We start from the raw sequence: 23363 nt of genomic DNA, 5'->3' as shown, positions 1-23363 counted from the left end.
TCATGCTAGCCAAGGTTATTCACTTTGGCCTGCACTCAGTGGAGGATGTTTATTAGGTTGAAGTTTAAAAAAAACAACAAAAAAAACAGCCTAAGGCAAAATTGTCTGATTGTTACCAAGTCACGTCCAGTGCTCAGACTAGTTGTTATGAAAGATAATTACCATGTGTGAGAATGTTCAAACAGTACTTTGAGTTCTGGATCTCAGTCTAAGACATCAAAGTCAAACTCGTGGCATCCAGCGTTTCCTCAGAACCCTTTTCATCAGACTAGATAATGGCACAGTAATCCTACATCAGCCCTGGATGTTGACACAGGATTTAATCTGTGTACTGCACAATTGGCCAAAAATAATTACTCAATCCAGGCAACTGTCTATTGTCCTGATACATAAATATTAGCACAATATGTGATTATTTTTGTTTACAGAGAGCACAACTGACTCTTATTTTACTGAATGCAAAATAAATTTAGTTTACAAAATTAAACTTAATTATTAAACTTAATTTTTTTTTTAATGTGAAAGAAACAAAATCACCTTAAAAGAATGAAATATGTTGATGGAAATGTTTAAACTGTTTGCTTAGCTATGCACCGATTTTAAATGTTTTTGTACAGATCTATTGATACTAGCACCAAAATTATAAAAAGATATAAATTCATCCTGGCAAATGGGAAATTTAGAGCTGCCATCCATATTTTTGAACTTTATAAAGAAACTTTACAAAAGAAGAAATAAAAGCTCCCACATGGTAATTTAGCCAATTGTGTTCTAGATAGACAACAACACTGCAAAACAAACTTCACTTTCACCTTTTCTATTTTTTTTTATCTCAAAAACACACGAGTAAAAGTATCAGCACACATAGAGCATAAGTTCTCTAATTGAAAGATGTGGAGGAAAAATATATAAACTAGAATACAGTGACAACTCGAGTCGAGTGAAAAAATATAAAACTATTTTTCCACTTTCAAAACCAATGAGTGTCTTAGTGAAAAACTTTTACTTCTGGAGAATTTTTACTCCTATGAGGAATTTATAGGTACTGACAAAAAGCTAAAGCCAGGCTTTGATGAGAAATGCTTACATACTGACTGCTATGGTTTCAAACCTCTGGCTAGTAACTGTGATCAGGGTAAATTTCCTGTGAGGTACAAAGTAAAGCAAGTGGAACAGCTACTTAAATATACCAGGAGTATTTAGATCCAGCACATAAAGATAAACTTCATACAATCCCAAGATCACCAAAGAGATCATGGGATGGTCACAGAGAAGAGAAGACAGAAAATCTTGAATATTTAGAGAAGCTTCAAAGCGAGAAAGAGTGAGAAGAAATTCCTTTTTAAGTTAATTCATATTCACACTAAATTCATGAAAATGCTTAAAGTCTTTTAATCTTTTTGCTTACTGAGAAACGAACACAGCCTGTGCCCAAACAACTGGTAAAAAATTCTGTTTTACAAGTATTCCTCTGATGTCAGAGCACTGTTTGCACATTAACATTATTTAGCTGTGGATAAATAAAAAACAGATCTAACTAGGTTTTAAGTTTATCTAAGTGATACATGATATTTTTGCACAGACAGAAATTACATTCTCTACTGGTTTAAGAAATCTATAACATCAGCTAATCAAAGCTTTGTCTGTGATTTTTGTGTTGCTTAGCCCCCCAAACCACCTCAACTTGGTGGATATAATAATAATAATTTAAGGTATTTTTTCCACTATGAATACATTTTTTAATAACCAGAGTTTTCCAGGTCAAATCTGTTTCTACTTCACCTACCAGTGGAAAAAAATGACTAGGGTAAATGAACTATCGAGTCACGCAAGAATATATTTATTAAATTACGCCTTATAGTCTCAGTGTTGAAGTTCACATCTTTTTGTTGCTGTTGCGAGAAAAGCAGCTTTTTTTCTCCTTTTTCTCTCACACAAACTCTGCAAAACCCTATGAGCAGTAGGCAGCCAAGGATGAACAAGTCTGACAAACTTCTCATGGTCAGCAGAATAAAGTTCCATCTAGCCAACACTGACTTTTTTCCCCAGTGTTTTTTTAGGGTGCATCTATACAGTATACTTCCTGTGTTTTCAAAAAATGATGTAATACTTATGCTGCACTTAGAGGAGTAAAAAAGCTTTAAGACTAACAATATCAGAGTTTCAAAAGAAGAAGATTGACAACATGAGAAAATTAGTGCTAATCTAACCAGCAATTGTAGACTTGAGATTCTTTGGCTTTGTCTTTGACACCATTTTCTCCTTGGTCAGTAGCATCCTCAGCTTATAGGAGGTATAAACAAAGCAGAAAATCTCAGTGTTGCTATGGTTGCTGGCACGGAGCTGCATTTCACCCAAGCAGCACTGGAGTGGAAAGACGGACAGAAAAATAGTCCAGTGGTGATTGATGGTTTGTGGTAATTTGTTTCCTAACTGGGCTTCAGTCTTTTTTGAATATGTGCATTGTAGTTTTGTGTAGTGAGCATGCACTAAAGCAGACAGGACAATCAGCCAGTGCATACCCAATGCAAAATAAAGTTTAAGCTTTTTGACACCATTTCAAATCCATTTTCCTTGAGGACAATGAAGTCTGAAAACGGATAACCCTGCTGTTGTAACACTAAAGCGACACACATCTGCCTTTCCTCAGTTATTTCAACACATTCAGACATAACATTTCAATCCATTCATTTCTCTTTTGTCAGTAAGCTGTGGCACAGTGCACACAAGTAAGAAGGATTTTATAATTAGGGTCTTCTATAATCAGGCAATAGTTATGACTATTTTCTGACAGGCTTGTCTGTGTGGGCTTTCACTGCAAAACTGCAGTCAAATATTAACTGCATGCAGGACCAGGATCCTGCTCTTCTCTCCATTTATCTCACTGGGTTGCTTAATTCTTGTGAGACCACATTCAAAAACTAGTCCATCTTGCTGAAGATGACAGTGCATCTTAATTGAAGGGAAATTACTGGAAGTAGGATAATAAAAAAAAAAAGGAATGAGTCCTTTTCTGGAATGTGAACTTGTATTCTTGTTCTGACAAGAAACTTCAAGAATTAATATTCTGCAATGGGAGAAAATATGTTTGCTCACGAGAGAAAGCCATTTCAGACAAACAGTGCTGTAGACAGACCCTGACGTTTTCATGTGTGTCTTTGCTTATCGCTCTGGGTAACAAACCATCTGGTGTGTCGGGTAACATTTTTATGGCATTTGACCCCATCTTTTTTACAAGCAGTCAAAGAGTCTGTAAAGGCGCATGACAAATGAGAGACAAACTTAGAAACAGCTGTTTTCTTTTGCAACTCAGCAACATAAGCTGAAGGAAATGAGCATCTCATCCCTTAGACTTTTCTGTCTTATTGGTTATCATTTTAAATCTAATGATAACCAATTATTAACAATGACTTAACACATTAAACAAACTTATGACTGCATATATTTAGACACATAGAATCACCCGGTAAAGGTCGACAGATTCTTGAGGCAGTCTATGTGCAAATCTGGTCGAGTCCAAATACATGCAGATGAAATGGCTGCATGTATTTGTACTTTAAAAAGTAACATTTGTTGCCCAACTTCAGTCCTTGAAAGCCACTACCCAGCAACTTTTTAATACTGTATATGCTTCCTTCAACACGCCTGAAACAAAAAGCTGAATTCCCTCCTTAGCATTCAGTCATTCAGCAGTGCAGAGGGTTGGCAATAAGCCATTAATGTGATTCAGGTGTGTTGAAGAAGGGATGCATCTAAAAGCTGATGGAATAACTCTCTAGGACTGAAGCTGGGCGCCCCTGACTTAGGAGCCTGAATATGAGTAAGAGAAAAACTTTTGAGATTTAGATTTATAATATTTTCTACATTTTGAAGAAACTTTGTATACTTTTGCATACACTTAAGTTTGTGTCTATAATGTGAAAAAAAAAGGTTGAGGGGGTATAAATCCAGATTCAAGATACTGAAAAGTGGTTAAAATGCTTCTCTGAAGCAAAAAGAAAGAAGGATAAAAGCAACACTAACTTTGTGTCAATACTAAAATCTTCCAGTTTAGCTGTTTTCATCAGTCACTGTCTTACAACCCGAGGTGAAGCCAGGAGGAATAGAGATCCACTTGATCTAGAAAAATGTCAGCTTCACTTTATTTGTCCCCAACGTCACCCAAGCATTACACTTGCACCTTGAAGTCGGGGTGGTTAACTAAGGCAGTTTACTTGGCTTTAGTCCTGAGTGAGCTCCCTGGCATTAATTATGTTGTTAAACCTGCAACCTTACATATAAAGCCCTGTAGCTCTCCCTGTAAAGCGACATTAATTAGAATGAAACTAGAGCCAAACGGTGTTTCATTACCATACTCACCTTTCACCCAGGATTCTGTCTGAGCGGGGAGTAAAAGCACAGATCACATAAGCGGTGGACGGAGTTAACTCATTCAAGCTTCCCAGCATCAAAAAGTGCTAATATGTTTGCCAGTCTTAAATGTTTCCCCCCCATCATTCAGAGTAATTGTTCCTCCTCAGCATATTTAAGAGACATAAAGGATTTTGATGCCGCCTTCTCCGAGAAACAATCCAATTAATTTGTCAATTTTTAAAAGCTTCTGGCAACTGACAGGCATTTTTAGATGCTTTACGAGGAGACTGGGCATTCGGCTGGAAGTGATCAATGAAAATGATATTCTTTGCCTTTGAGTAATGAGTTGAGAGCACTTATCCCAGGCTACCAGTCGCGCTCCTTCTGGGCTATGGAAGGCTTTTATTCCCAACAAACACCACTGTTCAGTCCAGTTCACAAATTAGTTGATTGCTCTCAGTTCATTGCTTTCTAACTGCAGAAGTGTTAACAAAGGAATCAGCTAGAGAAATGTTTGAAGCTCTGAGTCACAAATCACCTGACTGCACAGAAATATGTCCAAAAGAGCGCAAGCTGAAAAGCAAAAAAACACAAAGTCCACTTTACGGGGCACACTTGTCCAGCTTGTTAATATTAATACTAAATAAGCCACCTGGTATGGTTCACCGCATGCATCCAGGCATGTGAGGAACATGGCTTGCTGAAGTTCAAAGTATGCGTCAGAACAGAAAAGAAAGGGGATTTAAGTGACTTTGAACATTGCTGTTGGTTCATTATAAGGCTGCCTTGAGTTTTCAGAAACAGCTGATCTACTGGGATTTTCATGCACAACCATCTCTCAGGCCTAATGAGAACGGTTGGAAAAAGAGAAAATATAACTACCAGATGTCCGACTCAATATTATGGAAAGAAAACAAAATTGGAAGTGAAATCTTAATCTACTATTTTTTTTTTAAATTGGTAAAATCCATATTTAATTAACACAATGTCTCAGCAATCTGAAATAATATTTTGGACTGTATACATCGGACAATGTGCTCCTGCATAGTTTTCATCCATGCAAGCCATTCATAAAACACTGGCTTTTATGTGCAAACAGCTGCTAAACGTGTTTACAGCCAACATCGCTAAACAGAACAGCATCTGAAAAAGCATATCTTTAAAGACGTGAATAAGAAAGGAAAATTCTGCACAATAATGACAATACATAGTCCACCTTTACATTGCACGTTTTACATTTTCTACAAAATACTTTTGGCAGTTTGTCTCAGTCACCCACTCATAATGAAAGGTCAGGATTTTTTATTTGCATTGTATAAATACAGAACTTTAACTCCCACGCACACATTAAAAGATTAATACAGCGCTGGTGTTTCTCCTCCATTTAACAGCTAAGCAGCCAGAATTAAGGGTCTGATTTGGATGCAAGTCTGTACTTGCAAAGCGGCGACAATATGTCAATGACTTACAAGCTGCCATAATTTCCAGAACACCACAAGATTTAAACAGAAAAAGGCCTGACCACTGAAGAAATATCTGCCATAAATTGATGGTAAATGTTTGGATTTATACTTGAAATCAAAAGAACTGTCTGTTTGCAATATTCAAATGAAAAATATGATAGGGACTCTATAAGATAAAAAAGGGAGTAAGAACTGTTCCCCTCCTCCCATACCGCTTATGCAAACTCCATCCATGGAAAGTGGTCAGAATGGTTATTAAACCTCCAGGATTGAGGGAAAATGGTTCTCGGTGGAACCTGCTAACAACAGGCTGCGTTGCTTTAATGTAGTGCTGTCAGCTATATGATTATAGGGAAATTTACTTACATGTAGCGTGTCGATGTTCATATAAGGAATCGAGTATGCAGCGACTGATGAGATCACAGTTGATTCTAGTGATTATGTTCAAATAATCATGTGCAATGTCAAATATACATCAAGTAATACTTCTGTAAGGGTTCCTATCTATCAATGCAAATATTTAAAAAAAGCATATAGGCTTTCTTTTGTTTTTATATTGGACATGTCATGACAAAAGAACTTGTTGATCTTAAACAGGGAAATTAAACCTTGACCGAAAAACCAGGAGACATTCCACAATGTTCCAGACAGCTTTTTTCCTCCATATGCTGAACTTAAACTTGTGGCTAACTTGTTCAATTTGGGTAGAGACCTGTGTCTAATTACCCCCATAAAAGGAAGGCGGCTGCAGATCAATATCAGCTTTTACTTTGTTACTTTGTTTGCATTGAAGGCTGAACTCTGCTGTAACTCTGCACACTGGAATGCCAACCACTTTATGCTTTCCAAGATTTTTTTTATCATAACGACTATATAAGGACCGTTCCACTATCGAGAAGCCCGGCTGCGTCGAATGAACTTGTCTTGAATGCTTTCTACCTGTGAATAATCTGTGTCACTTAAGAGTGATGGAGTCAAAATTGCCTCGGAAAGCTCTTACAAACCGAAACGAACAAGCAGCAGCATCTGTAAGATCATTTCTGAACGATTTATTCAATGGATCCTGCATAAACACACACCTGATTTCCAGCGAACAGACGAGACTGCTGCTTGTTGATGATGTGATTTCCCAGAGTATTTGATACCTGACAGCTGCTCCTCCTCTTTGTTCCTAAGGAAGAGGATAGACTTGCATGTACTTTTAACTACAGCTCTGCTGTGTCTTACAAACGCACACAACCCCCTTAAGCCCTTTCAGTCTGTCACAAGCCTCAATGTACGGTATTTTATTGGGATTTTATGTCAGAAAACAACAGTCTAGTGCATAATTATGAAATACAAGAAAAACAATACACTGTTTTTAACTTCTTTAAGAAATTATTTAAAAAGTGTGGTGTGCATTTGAATTCAGTGGTCTGTAACACATAAATAAAAATCAAAAGCAACCCGTTACTTTCAAATTTAGTACAGATATTACACATGTATGTGATTTAACATCAGTATAAATCCAGCTGCTCTGAAAGCCATATGACAGGTCATTAGTGAGCAAATATAATGCAAAGAACCCAGAAGATAGAGCAGGGATTAAGTTGTAGAGATTTTTTAAAGCAGCCAAGAGGCCTTCAGTAACTCTGGAGGAGTTGCAGAGTTTCACGGTTCAAGTGTCAGAAATTATTTGCAATAGCATTATGAGCCACACCACAAATACGGTCTTTATGGAAAAGTCGCAACCTTTTGGGTTTATGTGGAAATTATTAAGTTTGTTAGAATAGATATACTGTACATTATCTATTTACACCTTGTGCACTGTGAAACATCATCCTGTGTAGATTCTTTAGTTTAGCCAGGACAGGAAATCTGATCACAATTAATCGGAAAATGAATTTACAAAAAAGAAAAAGGTAAATGATGCAAGATAATTTTCATCTGTGAACGTATGGACTCAAAAAAAGAGTCATAAACTCAATTACTAAACAACGGTGGAACTTAGGAAAGATTAAATGCATCAACACTTTACACCAAAACATTTTCAGTAACTGTGCCTGGAGCTGCGTTTGCTATTCTAAACTAATCCCACATACATGCCTGCAGTACAAGTTTTTTGAACATGAGCGGGTTTGAGGGGAATAAAATGAAAAGTATCTTAAGTACAAAACAGCAGACATGGGTTTTTTTTAAATAATGTTCTATACAAAGCATCTACAGCATATATGGTGAATTCAAACTATCTCAAGGGGCAGGTGAAGGAGGGCAGAATAATTAAGTATTGCATGGCTGCACTGCTCTGATAACAACCTCTTTCCCACAGAAGAGGTTGCTTTCCTCCTCTGACTCTTGTCTTCAAGACACAAATAAATCTCAGGTCAATGTCAACTACATGCGCAGTAAAGTGTAGCTGCTTGCGCCGAATGGATGGCACCGACCGCGTGTGAGAGGTGATGGATATTATGGACCAAAAAGAGACTGTTCAGCTCCTATTTCACAGAGAGGGCGGAACACCAACGAGATTGTGTGTGTTTATGTGAATTAACTCAGTAAAAGTTATTAGAGAGAGCCTACCACAGTGGTATGTGACCAAATGACCAGGTTCTGACCCCGGGACACTGAATAATAACGCCATGATTCATGTGGGTCTTAACTTCTTTGAAATGCAGCCTATTGAGAGAGTCTAGAGCATTTACAGCTAAAGCTATTGTGCTCATGGCTAATACTTATAAGGCACAGGATTAATCTGCTGAGTGCATTAACCCATTTTTGCTCTGAGGTGGAGTTTAATCCGACGTAAGCAAAGGACTCTCCTGAATGTTTGGTCAGATACAGGAACCATAAAGAAAACTGAAATGAAAGTAACTTTTTTGAAGGCTTGTAATGCTACATGTGGTGTCAGTGCTGTGTTTACAGAAACATCTGTAGAAATCAGAAGGAAAATGAAGCCATTGATTTCAAAATGCACTATAACATGTACTGTTTGAGCATATGGGTCAAACAGGGAGGATGGGAAGGTAGTTTTAGGAACTATTCTCACTGTCTGTTTTAAACCTATTTGTGTTTATGTGCCCCACCATCAGGCCTTCAAAATGTTTCAATGCAAAATGTATTTAAAGGAAACTCTCTTGTACAGATTTCTTGGGGTAATTACTTGTAATCTGCACAGCTAGTTTTGATAGAAAACCATTTGATGGCAAACCACAGCTGAACAAACTTCCTTTAAAGTATGGCTCTAAATTATTTATTGGCTTTGGCTTGTAATACACAAAGAAAAATAATAATGCTTCATTCATTTTAATTTGTTTGTGTGTGAATTGATGAGTCACATAATCTTTAATAAATCCACTTATGTGACAGCACACTATACGGATATGAGTATTAGTAATAGGACAGTAGCACTAAACCTCAGACTTGGACGTGAAAACAGTAGGTGTGTGTTGAGAGACAATCTCTAAAAAAGGTTTTAGACTTTTCTCTTTTTTTATATACAAGGTAGTGTTCCACCCAGATTTCAGTCCACATGCCAACACCTACGATGCATTTGGCTCATAGGTCCAGTCTATGAGTAATGTTCACTCATGTCTCCAACCTCTCCCGGAATAGGTCACTGTGAGCTGAAATAGAAGCGTAAACCATTTGTTCATATAACTGCAGCTTGACAGCAGCAGCATTTCCCACTGCACCCGAAGGTCGCTGCAGCCATCGAGGGGCTCTAGTTCAAATGCTGCTGGAGAAGTCAGAGTCCATTATTTCTGAAGGGATAAACTTAATATATGTTACTTCTGCCCTTCCCCCTAGATGGTAATGAATCACAGATTGCATATCCTTGTTATTATTTAAATCTTAGAAAAGACAAACCTGAGATCAGTGGAGACTTGGTTAAAAAATATATTGTTTAAAAATGTAAACAATAAATCAGCCTTAGTAAAGATGCTATTAATATGTAGAACATATACGTAGGGCTGCATTGTTTGGATAGAATGAGAAAGTATCACCCATACATTGGAACAGCTCTGCAGTGTTTATTGATGAATGTGAACTTTCCACAACCACTGGTGGTATAATCCAACCCGTGGAAAATGCAGCAACGTATTATTCCACTGTGTTAACCCACTTTCAGTCTTCAACTAAAACTGTACCTTTTAGATTAATATGATGGTGTGATGTTAAGAGCCCTAATGAGTTTCCTTATTTTCTGGTTCAGCCCATTAAGTTGAGCATACGTACACATGTATTTTGTTTTGATTTGTTTCCGCATTTCCAGAAGAGAAACGAATCGGTTCCCCCATCTCCGCTGCCCCCAGTTTGAATGATTGTTATGGCCTCCAATAGATTTTCTAATTCTGTTTCATAGAGAAGAAGACTCAAAGGTAGCTTTTCTAGTATCAGAGAGGTGTTTAAAGAAGTCAGGGAAGTGATACGATGCTTAGAGGCAATTAAATAGAAAGCAGCATTTTCTATAACCTGTCTAGGCTTGTCTGCTGCTTATTCTGGCTGGGTAAGAGAGAGAAAGAGCAGGACTTTCAGTAGATAAGGTGAACAAAGTTTGACAAGCTAGTTTTGTTTTATTTGAAAGCATTTTAAATCTCTGATAGCTAAAGCTTGGCATTCATAAGAAAACCTCATTCTTAAATTAAGAATCTCCAGTCTCTCTGGAATACACATAGAAACTGTTGTTTCAGAAAAGCCTGTCTTGTCACCATGACAATTTCTAATAAATTATGCTAAAGATAGTTTAACATTTTCCCAGGAAACAATTTTGCTTTGCAACAACAGTAAATGCTTGTTTTACATCAATTTGTCCTTCAGACGGTTGTATAATGTCATCCCTGCTACTACTTTAAATGAATAATAACAAAGAAACATCTGATAAAATTATGCGCTAATAGTGCTATGATTTTCTGGTCTGTTTGTTCCCTAATCAGTCTACTGTTTCTATTTTCCTAAAACATAAACAACTATATGGGTTAAAAGGATCAGTCTGAAATCTAACTTGGCTTAATGGTCTTTAAAAAGCTCTCCACGCAAATATGAACTAATTAACTTCCAAATTAATTCTCTGATCACACCTTCGTACATGAAGTCTTTGTCCAGATGGTGGATTTTGCATGAGTTGTTCAATGTGTTAAGAGAGGAGGAGAATCTGGGTGCCTAACATTTAAAATTTAACACCTGACAAACGAAGATACATCACAGTTCTCCCTTTAAGCATGATGAATAGATTTTTCCCTAAAGGCAAACCTTTCGTATTAAAGCATAACGGATACTGCAGTGCATTCATAACTTTCAGCGCTAACAGTTCTGACTGCTGTAAAAACAGGTTCACTCAACATGCAAACACTTCTTCTCTCAAAGGTCATCATCCTGCATGCCTGACTCGCTTGTTAAAACAGCAGGAGGACAAATGATTATCAATATCACTCAAACCTCTTCAATCTGAGTCCAAATGAGGCAGGCAGTGATGAAATGAGCTCTTTTTATGGAGGTCTTTCTCCGCGGTCTATCTTTGCCTTTTTTTCCAGGACTATTTTCTCTTTCATGGGAGCGTTCGTCTCTAATTTCTCCAGGGACCTACAAGCTGCTGCTATCTCAGCTGTGTTTACTAATCTTCCCTCGACACCAATTTCTCAGCCCCACAAAGTTAATGCTGGTCCAGTGTAAATAGCCTTATCTCATAAAACCTGTGTACTCCCCCGCCCCTCTCCAGCTTGGCTGCTTGATGTATACATCATTAGCAGTCCACACACAGGGGGATTAGGTCAAAAAAGAAGGACGGGGAGGCAAGAAGTTTGTGTTCCCATACCTGCAGCAATGTTATCATGCATGATTAACGCCGAAACTGTCAGCTTGGACATGTAGTACATGGAGCCACCAGAAGATGAATAACAGGAGTGGTTCTCCTAAAGCATGTCTGAAGGATAAGCAGGCCCCACATCAAATCAAACGAGTCTCCCAGTACTCCGAACTGATTGATGTTCGGATCGTCGTCATTCACAGATTACAGTACCTACCTCGCTCCACCTGCGCCAGTCTGCTTCAATGAAGGCCCTGGATTGTTGTATATGCCACGGCAGCGAGTTTTAATTAAACCCAAAGGGGGAAGTATTAATTATCTCATTGCCTGCTGTGAATGGGCTAGCGGCTGCAGGCGGATTCTCACATGAATGCTGATGATGTTGAGGTGAGTGAGGTGTGGCTTTGCATTAAATGCAAGATTTATCAAGCTCAGGATTGTATTTGGATAACCACCTGCAGAGAAAAAAGCAAAATAGGAAATTTCAAGCTGTAAATCAAAACGGGAAAAAAAGCCGACTTTGAAAGAGGCCTGAATTTTGACCATTTTTTAAAAGGCCACTTGAGCTGATGGTTCTGAAACAGACAGAATGCTCCCCCTGGGGCATCCATTTAACTCTGTTTAGATTGTATCTGTTCCACTCAGCTTATCCATCTTCATATCTGCCATATTAACTGTCTCCTTGGCCATCAAATCATGTCCATCGCCTCCGACGAGCTTGTAATATTCATTGTGAACACGATTGTTCCCTCTCTGCTACACTTGTACAATAAACACTTCATTGCATGTTTTTGTCAAGGGATTATTGAATTCTCATTACCATATGATAGACTGATTGATTAGCTACAGCAGAGAGATGTTTATTTGTAAATCATATTGCAAATTTTTCGGTAAAAGGCGCTTTAACAGATAGCCCGTTGCAGCCAATGATTTAATTTTTTTTTTCTTGCTTTTTTTTTTTTTTTTTGCTGCGAACCTGAAACAGCAGTCCTCTCTTTGCCAAACCCCTGTAGGTATTTGTTAATGCAGAGATGGAGGAGCGCCTTATAAACTATGCATGTCAGATCCCTCTGGCAGTCACCAGTAGAGAGGATGATGGCAGGAAAGGGCTGGCTTTCATTAGTCTTGTGAGGCTGCTTAACATAAAATTATCCTTGGGGTTAGCAGAAAGCAGACAAAAACAGGGTGAGGGCTTCATTAAGCTTGATGGATGAAAGACATCAGACATGAACGAAAGAGGAGTTGCACAGAGTCAAACTTTTCTGACACTTGGAAATAGCCACTTGTGCAACATGAAATCCAGTTTACTGTTTCGGAGAGTGGAAACTAATAACTGCACCAAACATTCAGAAAATGTACAATTTGGTAAATTTTAGAAAAAGATCAACATAAACAGTGTAAGAAAAGTTAACTTTTTACCCAACACCAAAATACCGTATGTGTTACTGTACAAAAACTTATTTTAAATGTCTCCCAGGGAAAAATATTGAAATTTATTCATTGATTTATGTTGTGTAGGGACAGGTACTTACAAATACACGTCAACTTTTACCACCTACATGATGATATAGATGGTCTTTTAGACACATTAAAACATAAAGAATTTAAAGAGATTTAAAATGTAAACATAAAACAGGGTAGAACATCTCATCAGTCAAGATCCAACCCAACAAACCAATATAGCCAAGAACAAAACACATTATTATTCAATTAAGAAAGTAGCGATCCTTCGTGACTACATAGTAGATCTTGCTCAAGAAATTCTTTTCCTTTTTAATGCAAAGTGTTTGCAGTCAGAGATTAATTTTAATTCTGTTTATAAGGAATTACCCATGTTTATCAATCATACAGAAAAGACTTGTCCCAGAGAGGGTTTACTGCAATGGAAGCTGAATGAATGACTGAACCTGTTGTTCGAAGTGACCCCAAAAGGTCAGCAAACACACAAAGAGCACTTAAGCCTAAATAAGTTCAAGAATTTTTAACGTTCATCACATTTAGTTTCTTAAAATCATAAAAATCCTGTAATCTGATAATCTTTCTTGCCAAGATCTTAATAGTCCAATTATATACTATCCTGAGTGGCTGCATGTGAGTAGGCGGTATAAAGAAATCTACATGTGAAAGAAAATCATAAAATGCATAACACATTTAAGCATAAATTGATACATAAACCATCATTAGTCCAAAGGTTTTCAAGTTTGCTTCTGTAACTCAAACATCTTAACATACTTGCCAAGAATCCAACATAGATATGTCACTGCTGAGACTTGTTTGTGCTGCAGATTTACATCATTACAGCCAATTAAAGCATTTACTAGGAACAGAAGCAAACTGACAGGCTTTTGTAACGTTTAACGTGACGCATGATTATTGAAACTGTGCTCCAGTAAAATATAATCTAAATGTTGTTACTACATACAAAACTGAATACACTTGTTTATGTCATGTCTATTCTTTTATTCTAAACGACTTCTGACCAAATCTAAAAACACATTGTTCACGGTTTTCATATGATTTTATTCACACTAAATGTATCTTTGAAAAATTGCTATATGATCATTTCTGATTAAAAATATCTCAGTAAATATCCAGTAAATTTAACAGGGAATTTAATTGTACTTTTTCAATTGTGAAATTGTATCTGTGGATTTCCACATCATTACAATTGTAGGACTAATTATAGGAATCATGCACATGTGCTGCCGAGATTGAGAGCCAAAGAAAACACAGACTAACTTCTCACACCAAAATGTAGCCACTCCTATAACCCAACTTTGTCAGGTTTTTTGCACTCTCATTAAAAAACAAACAAATAAACAAACAGCTGACACAGTTTAACTTTGGGTTAATCCTTCGGCACTTCTGAAATGGTTCTGGAGTTTCTGGAAATTGCTTCAGACCAGAAATCCAACAACTCTTTACTGTTCGCTCATCTACTGACTTGGAAATCAGGAGCAGTAAACTGGCACCTTGGGAGCACTGCAGCCCCCAACAGGTAAGATGTAGAACTTTTACTCCTGTTCAAATTGGAAACCTGCCACTGTGGTTTATGCACTGATCAACTTTACTTGCTGCTTACTAAATGTCCTTGTGTTTGACCAGTAGGAGGTGCACAATTTTCACCAGTAGTTTTGGAGAACAATAAGCTTTGTTATTGGTATCAGAAAATGTGGCTAAAATAGCCAAAGCAGAAAAGTGGAGGACTTACCCCTCAGGAGGTCACTGCTGGCTGAAGGCGAGTTGTATGTCCGAAACAACATCCAGTCAAAGTCATCATCCTCCCCTTGGGTGAAGTCACACAGATTAGGATCAGAGTCCTCTTCAAATGTGCAGCCAGCAGCTAAAGGAAAGGAAAGAAATAATAATTTACAAAAAAGAATTAGCTAAAAGGCTAGAATGGGTACTCACCACATTTTCCTCACAAGTATGTAAAAGATGAAATGATAAAATACAGTTTCCAGCACTAAAATGTCAAACTTAAGTAGACAACCGACTAGAAAAGTGACCACAGTTAGCTGTTCATGTGACACAGCTTTGTTGTATTTCAATATAAAAAGAAGAGCATCAATAGCTGTGGTGTGATGGTTTAACATGGTAACCCTGAAACATACACCTATTACACCATCTGGACCTGCCAACCTCACTGCCCACACGATAGCAGGAAGAAAAAAAAAGCCTCAACAGTAATAAAAAATGACTGTGTTTAGATTGGGATTTCACACGGTGGCCAAACATTCAACTTTAAACCTCAATGGGCATGCATTCAAAAAAAAAAATCGAATGTCTCGAATTTTCAATGAACTTAGAATAACTCACTACCCTTCTTACACAAAAGTAGCTTGACTGTAAATCATAGCAGGGAAAAGAAGTATGGTTTTCCACTGCCAGGATTTTCTGAACGTTTTTCAAAAGTGCACTGATGGAAAAAAATATGCTTGCTTTGAACGTATTTGGGTCAGTGAAATATCAAGATATAAGAAAAACTGAGTTGATCTGCTGAAGTTAGTAAAACTCTTGGCAAACAAGAGATTTTGTATTTCACTTCGTAGTGGTTCGACCTGATACAGATGGTCTACAGAAACTCAGATGACCCCAAGCAGTGATAGCTACTGTTCTGAATGGTAAAGCTCAGGTAAATGACCATAATCTTTTACAGAAAGTTAACTGATATTAATCTGTTTGCAGATTATCAAACAAGTAAGTGCTATATTGGGCTTTAACACCTTAAAAAGTTATGTTTTTTTCCCTAATATTTCCCTTCTAGCATGTCATGTTAATGGTATTGGCTTCAATGCAAATGTATGAATGGTGGGTCTTAGTAGAAGGAATGAGCTACGTCACTATTAAGCAAATAAGCTGCTGCTGCCACCAAAAATCAGTGGTTATTCTTTATACATGTGAAAATGGCTGCAAACACATACAGTACAACGGTACATTGTTGACCCCGAGTCAAATCGAGAAGAAGAAGCGAAGCTTACAGGATGCAGCAGCGGTTTCTGAACAGTAAGTCAAGCCTGTTACAGTCTCTCTTTTTTTTTTTTCCAATCGCTGTGGTTTCGGAACCAGATGGAACACCACCACTGCATCCTGGTTATCCGGGTGGGAAATCTGCCTCGCTCTTCTTGAGCGTCGAGCTACCTCTGTTGGTAAATTCTGTCATGTAGTTTTCAAGAGTCCTTTGTAAAGTGATTTGTACCAACTACAGTTTTCTTTGTCAATGTGGCTGCAACATTGTAATTAAAAAGCAAAATAAAGCCAAACTTGTCTGGTCTCCATGCCTGAGAGAATGCACATGGACCTGCAGCCATTGTACAGCGGAAAAACGAGTTCAAGCTCCGGTTGGGTTGCTAGGAGAGGGGCAGTGCCCTCAGACTGTCACTTAATAATCGCCAGTAGGTTTTTTCTCTCTTTTTTTGCCTTTAGACTGTTTCTAGAAGTAGTAAAGACCCAAATGAAAGTACAAAAATTTATAAATAGACATTTTTGAAAAACAGGTCCCCTGTAAAGTAGTGTCAAGAACCAAACTTCCTTCAAAGATATTAAGCGACACACTTTGATTATTTCTGCCTTGAACCACTAAAACTAAACATGACAGATAGCAATGCCCTGCATATGAAGGGATATGAAGATTAAAGTACCACCCAGAGTGAGCAGGTCTTTGGGGAATGCTGTTATTATCATAATATTTCTCAGTCTGCCATCTATTGAATCAAAAAGCCTCATTTTTTCTTAATGATATTAAACGGTGATAACATTAATGGGTCCTCGGAGCAGAATTTATGGGTTTTGGTCGTTGTTCCACACATCTGTTGCCACGTTTCGCCATTCCTGTTGGTGTGAGAGTTACGGTGTTGCAGTGGGCAGTTTCGAATGGCTCTGTCATATGACCCCGAAGCCTGTGTCAGTAATAATTAGAGTGGGACAGCATGAGACGTGGCATGCTAATGATATGAATAATCAGCAGCAGGTCCTGAAGGTGACCCCAGTGGTCGGCTGCTCAGTGTTTTCTCTAATCTGCCATTAACCAAATGCTTCCAATGTGACGGTCTGTAGAGAAAAGCAGAACTGGACTCACTGTGGTGAGGATTCAATATCGTTTTAACTACACTTGTAGATTTCCAGTCATTAAAGTCATGCGCAGTTTATTCAGGCTGCTGTAAAAATAGTAACCATAGATGGTTTTGTTTCGAAGATATTTCAGCTGCAAATCCTCTAACAATTACTTTACAATAAGGTCCTTAATGTGTTGAGTACTTATTAAATTTAAATAATTCAAATGTATGTTAACTGTTAAGAGTAAATGAACAGATTTATATTGTGGTTGTTTTTCTGTTGTATTTCCAGATGCATCTTTTGCTCTTTCTGTGTACTTCTATTTCCCTGCAGGTTTATGCCACACCTGTGTTCGATCGGGTCATTACTCACTGTATGTAGACCCCCAGGGGTTCTGGCTGTTTCTCGGGTAGTCTTTGTACTCTGCACTCATTCAAACTTTCTAGCTGCTTTCTTTTTTATTATTCCTTGTTGGCTCCCTTGTGCTTGTTCCCGCACTTTTGTAAGCAACTCACTGAGTGCTTTGGGATTTATCTGGACTGTGCCTGTCTTTTTTCCATGCCCTTTACCTCTTTGTGTTTTACTGACTTCCTTTCTGAGACTGTGTATTAAACTCTGCATCATAGACATAGACTTCAGCTGCTTTTCTTTCATAAAGTTGTTTGTTTTACAATATCAAGCTTCAGGTAACTCAATATCTTAGCTTTCTTATTTTGGGAGAAAATGAAATCGGAAAGGTATTTACAGAGCAATTGAAATGAATGGTCTATTGCTTTAAAAGGTTTAAATAAGAACTGAATTAAATCAAATGACAGCACAGAAAAGCACACCTTTACAATCAATAGACTAAACCTTTTAATCAAAGAAAATTCTAATAGAGCAGCTTTTAGCTGGTATCATTTATGTATTTCTTCACAACTTCTTAGAAATGTTTATTAGCAGAAAGGTCTTACATAAACAATAACTAACCTTCTCTGATACGTCAAAACATTTCACCAGCATTTCATGTACTTCATAAAATATCAAACTGTAGCACATTTATTGGTCAGCTGGCTGAAAAAACTGCTGAAACCTCCAGGGTGACTGGATATTTTCTCAAGCTTCATGGAGCCTAATGACTTAGCAATGCATCTCTGTAAAGCTTTATCTGGGCACTGCCTGTCAGCTGGCATGTAACTATATTTGAATTTTCCTTCAATTACAAGAAAAACTAATCCAGTAGATTGGAAATCATTTTTACAAAGATAGTCATGGTGTGGTTTATCGTGCAGCAACAAAAACATTCATAGATTTTTTCCTCTTTGGCTTAAACTGTGCTGTATCTACAACACTTTTATGATTGCAGGAAGGCTAGAAAATAATAAATAAAATAATTTCCCTGCTGGGATGAATAAAGTAATTCTATTCTATATATGCATTGTTCTTATATCTGTTTTATTATTGTACTTAAGAATGAATTGGTATCGAGTAGTAGAGGGTCAGAACCTTTCAAAAACTGAAGATAGGAAGTCAGCCACAATATTCTGAGGAGTGCTTTCCCACTTTAAAGTAATCTATTGAAGGTGATTAAATGTTAAGGCAGTGGTGCCACCTGAGAATGTGCTTTACCTCCTTTTAGTAAAGCCAACAGCCAACAGAGGCACAAAACAACCCAAATCATTACAGAAAAGGTAAAAACAAGATCTAAAACTGCAAAAGGCCCACTTGGGTATGAACTATTCTTGCATTATCTTATTGGAAAACCACCTACTGTTTCACCCAGAAATTTGTTTTGCAATTGGTCCAGAGCTGATCTGAAAAAAAAGGATACCCATGGGAGACCCTATCCTAGTGCGAATCTGTAACATTCTGTTTCCCTGAAGTGATTATATGGATATGATAACTGCGGAGCACACCGTGTAAGATCGGCCCAGTGGATGATAGTAGAAGCCAACCATGAGAGGAAAGAGCCTGCTTTTCTCTCACTAGGTTTGATTTATTTCCCTGCACTGGGCTGTAACTGCACAGATCTGCTGCCGAGGCCAGAGGTTAATTGTCGCCACACCGGGGTCTATTTCTAATAGAGCAGCCAGAGATATGGGACCTGACACATCCAAATGCTGGCACTATATTATTCCCTGCTGGTTCGGTAAATGAAGCCTGCATACTACTCCCTGCAAAAGTCTCATCATGAAAGAAGAAGGAATCTGGGATGCGAGCTGCCTGGGAATGTCAACTCCTCAGAGCACGATGGGAAGATCCAGCTCATCTATCATCACAAACACACTTCCTCTACAGTGCTCCTTGTGGAGGACCAGGGGGGGAGGGTGGTCTCAGTGGTCATTTTTTTTAGCTGAATAATTACAGCATAATTTACTGTGTGTACCAAAGTTAGATGCTGCTGAGGTTTTGTAGTTGAGGTTAAGGCACATATCTACGCCGCTTTGCAAAAGCATTCATAACAACCAAGCGTTTTCACATTTTCTCAGAATACAACTACAAATATATTACACTGGAATTTTAGTTGATAAATCAACATAAAGCAGTGTGTTGAAAGGGTGGCATGTACTTGCATTCTACCCCTATTTACATCCCATAACAAACTTCAATGCATTCCTAACAACATGTGCCTGTGTCTTATGTAGCCTCAGTATGAATCCAGATGAAGACCGACGATCTTAGAAGACCGACGAGAAATAAAGTTGTGGAGAAGATTAAAGCAAGTTAAGTTATAAAAATATATCCCAATCTTTTGATCTGAAAATGCAAAGCATATGTCACATCGGCATGGATGCCCACCTGAGCATACAGGCCAGCCAAAGACAGCATGAATCAGAGAAGCAACAGACTCATTGTAACAGTGAACATCAACAAAAGTGCAATAATTTATTGGCAGGAAATTTATCAGTTCTGAACTCCATGCATCCAGATTTAATGGAAGGAGAAAGGCTTTGTGAAGAAAACTGCAGTAATGATGTAATGTGTGCAGCCGATTCTGGGTCACAGCAAACATGTGGAAAACTATAGAATAAAACTGTTTTTGGCTTCAATGCAAAACACAATGCTTGTCCATGTTTGTGCCATTCACATTTTCATGCATGGTGGTGACCCAATCATGCTGTGGGAATCCAATTTTAACGAGGGACAAGAATCCTGGTGGGAGTTGAAGGGAAGATGAAAAAGGATGGCAGTCCTGGTAGAAAATCTGTTAGAAGCTACAAACAGTGAAATTAGATGGAGGTTCACCTTCACAATCATAAACCTGCAGTATAAATGCCCAGAGCTGCAATAAAATGTTTCAGATCAGTAGCATCCATGTCACTCCTAAAGGGCCAATGTTCTGCATGCTCTCATCTTTCCCTAACTAGCTCACCTGGTACAGATGAATGATTCATTCTCAGAACATAGTGACATGCCAAGGGAATAATTCAGCCATCTGAATCAGCTGTGCTTGAGGAGGCACACATTTAAAACAAGGAGGACACCTGTCCTTCAACAGTGCAGTAGGACAGCAATGGTTTAGATTAAATAATGTTCATGTGTTAGAATGGCCCAGTCAAAGTTAGAATAATGGTGATATTTGAAAACAGCATTTGTCATCCAATAGGAGCTACTTTCCAAAGAAGAATGAACATATATATCAATCTATAGATGTGATAAGCTGGAAGAATACCTAAACCCTAAAAAGCCTTACAGCTGTAACAGTACATTTAAATTTTCTGTTTGTAGAAAATGATGAACAACCATGTGCCATTTTTCTTCAACAATGATGTCCTAATTTGTGTCTTTGGTCTGTGACACAAAACTCCCAAATAGTAGACAATGACGTTTGTGAATAGAAAGTGAGAACATTTGAAAATGTTCAAGGAGCGTTAATATTTTTGCAAGTTGCCTGCACAAATGTCTAATCCTCACCAAAAAACGTCACCATTCTCCAGAAAATGTACTCTAGGCACTTCAATTGCTTTCAAAACAATGAACTTTGACAATGAATTTCAAACTGTTCAAGGATAAACAATTCACAGAAAGGATTTACGTTGCTCAAATACAATAAAGTGCAAGTCCCAATTTTATTTTCATACTGCTTAGGTTTTTTATACATTTTTTTTTAATTGTTAACAGATTGTTTCATTTTGCTTTGCATTTCAGTGTAGAAATAGTTGCACAAAGAAGAAAATGAAAAATCAATAAAATATTGCTCTTATGATCTGCAAGGTTTTCTGAGAAATAAAGATTTCTAGATATTTCTTAGGACCTGAAAAGAAGAATTACTCATATGATCTGGAAGGTATTGGTATTTATGAACTGAGAATTGGTCAAGATACTAAAAATTAATCTTTAAACACGCTGCAAGATGATGTGGGGCTTATGATGATGATCATCATAACAAGTACCAACATGTTGATGTTAGTACTCAGGGCAGTACTGCTAAAGGTTTCAATGATTTTTAGCATTTTGTAACTTTTGTTTTACAGTAATCTTAATGCCTACTGCGATTCTACACTCGATCCCCATAAATAACTCAGCACTTTAACACTTCTGACTCTCCGGCCGGCCAGAATAACCTCAGATTTATGCCGTGGAAGAGATGAGCCACGTTCCGGTGCAATAACTCCTCTTGCGTTTCGTGAGGACATAAAAGAAGGTGGAAGGCTGTTTACCAGACACTTCAATTTGCCGCTACATTCGTGGTGATACATAAAAAAATAGGTTGCCTGGTTTTATGCGCGCAGTTAATCACAGCTGTGAGTCTTTCTATGCTCATATCAGTCGTCTGCATCTCATATGGCTCTTCATATTAGGCTTGGCATCTTAGCCCTCTTATCCCTTGTGTTCCTATGCTATTTAATCTCAGTCATGCAAATAAAAACATTGAGACAAGACTGTCAATATTCGCGAGTTTGCCACTTCAAGTTCATTTAAGGTGCCGCAACTTCAACTATTCTTCACTCAAAACAATCAATCAGCCAAACATTCGCTCTCTACCCCGCATTAGCAGCCAGGTATTCATATTCTGAGACCACAGCCATGAAATTGTAATCCTAAAACACCAACTTTCTTTAAGGACAAAAAAAACAATATTCCAAAGAAAAAGAATGACATGATTTCTTTTGGAAACCAAACATAATCCTTTGATCTGAAACACAGCAGTTAATCCTTTCAGTGGCTTCTAAAAGATTCAGTAGAGAATGTGAGCTGAATAAAACTGGAGAGTCCACAACAGGGCTGTATTTGTTCAGATTATAGATTAGCAGCACTTGTTTGAGTACCAGACACTCACATAGGTAGTAAAGATCTGTACATAAGCTAGAAGTAAATTAGCTCTAGTAGAGGGGTTTAGTAGAGTCCCAGGCCTTTAGCCACAGCTAATTTTTTAGAATAACAACTTAAGTGAAGTGTTTATTCACTTCACAACATTTGGATGGGATTTTTATTAATAGACCGACACAATTTAGGGCGTATTTTGAGTGGGACAAAGTGGTTCAGTTTGTGTTCACCTCTTGTCCCTTATTCTTATTTCTGATACATTTACTTCCTGTAGCTGGTCATAATGCTTAAATTGAAACATTAGTTTGCAAATTTGCTTCACTCCCTATCCCGGGTTTGTTTGTGTTAGCATTATGTTGCAGTTTCCATCTATTTATGTTTAGTTTAAAGCTACAACTTCTGGACTATTGGTTGAACTTGTTTTTTGTTTCAGAGTATATTCATGGTATTTGTGTTTCTTTTTACTTACCATTGTTTGTCCCTTGTAGATCTGCAGCAGGGCAGGAGTATGGGAGAAATTTAAGCAGTATTTCCTGCTTAAATGGCTGGATGACGTCACTGATTGCCTTGCTGGGTTCTACCAATTAGAGGGTTTTTCTTTGAATATTGATCCGTTTGTTTTTCTTTAAAGTAACTTTTTGAGTTATCTGGTATTACAGGGTTTATTTTGCAGACTATTTCATTATGTAGATGAGTTTGTAAATTAGATTAATAATTGTATTTTTGTTTCTGTTTAGACTTTGTTGTTTTTTTACCTGTTTAATTGTGGCTTGGTCCACTCATGTGCAGGTGTGTTGCCAATTGGCTATAAAAAGAGTGTTTTTGGGACGCTCAAGAGAAAGGATGGTTGTCAGAAAGTTAAGAAGCAAATAAAATTCATCAGAAGACTCTGGAAACTGGTGGCTGATGCTGTTTGTTTTTGTTCACCTTGTGGCTCCTTGACCACACTGTCTTACATTGAG

General features: G+C 37.7%; 1 protein-coding gene across 4 annotated transcripts in view; it reads right to left on the bottom strand.

The window, feature by feature from the left end:
* The window catches only part of ptprub (protein tyrosine phosphatase receptor type Ub), a 222382-nt gene that overhangs the window by 140582 nt on the left and 58437 nt on the right, over positions 1-23363 (bottom strand). For all 4 annotated transcript variants that reach the window (XM_028012575.1, XM_028012576.1, XM_028012578.1 and 1 more), the window contains exon 2: positions 14810-14941. In XM_028012575.1, coding sequence (XP_027868376.1) covers positions 14810-14941 — 132 coding nt within the window. The remainder of the gene's footprint in view (positions 1-14809; positions 14942-23363) is intronic.

Source organism: Xiphophorus couchianus, chromosome 3 (genome assembly GCF_001444195.1).
Source record: "Xiphophorus couchianus chromosome 3, X_couchianus-1.0, whole genome shotgun sequence".
Taxonomy (NCBI): Eukaryota; Metazoa; Chordata; class Actinopteri; order Cyprinodontiformes; family Poeciliidae; genus Xiphophorus; species Xiphophorus couchianus.
The sequence above is the reverse complement of the archived record's forward strand: the minus strand, read 5'-3'. Positions and strand labels throughout refer to the sequence as shown.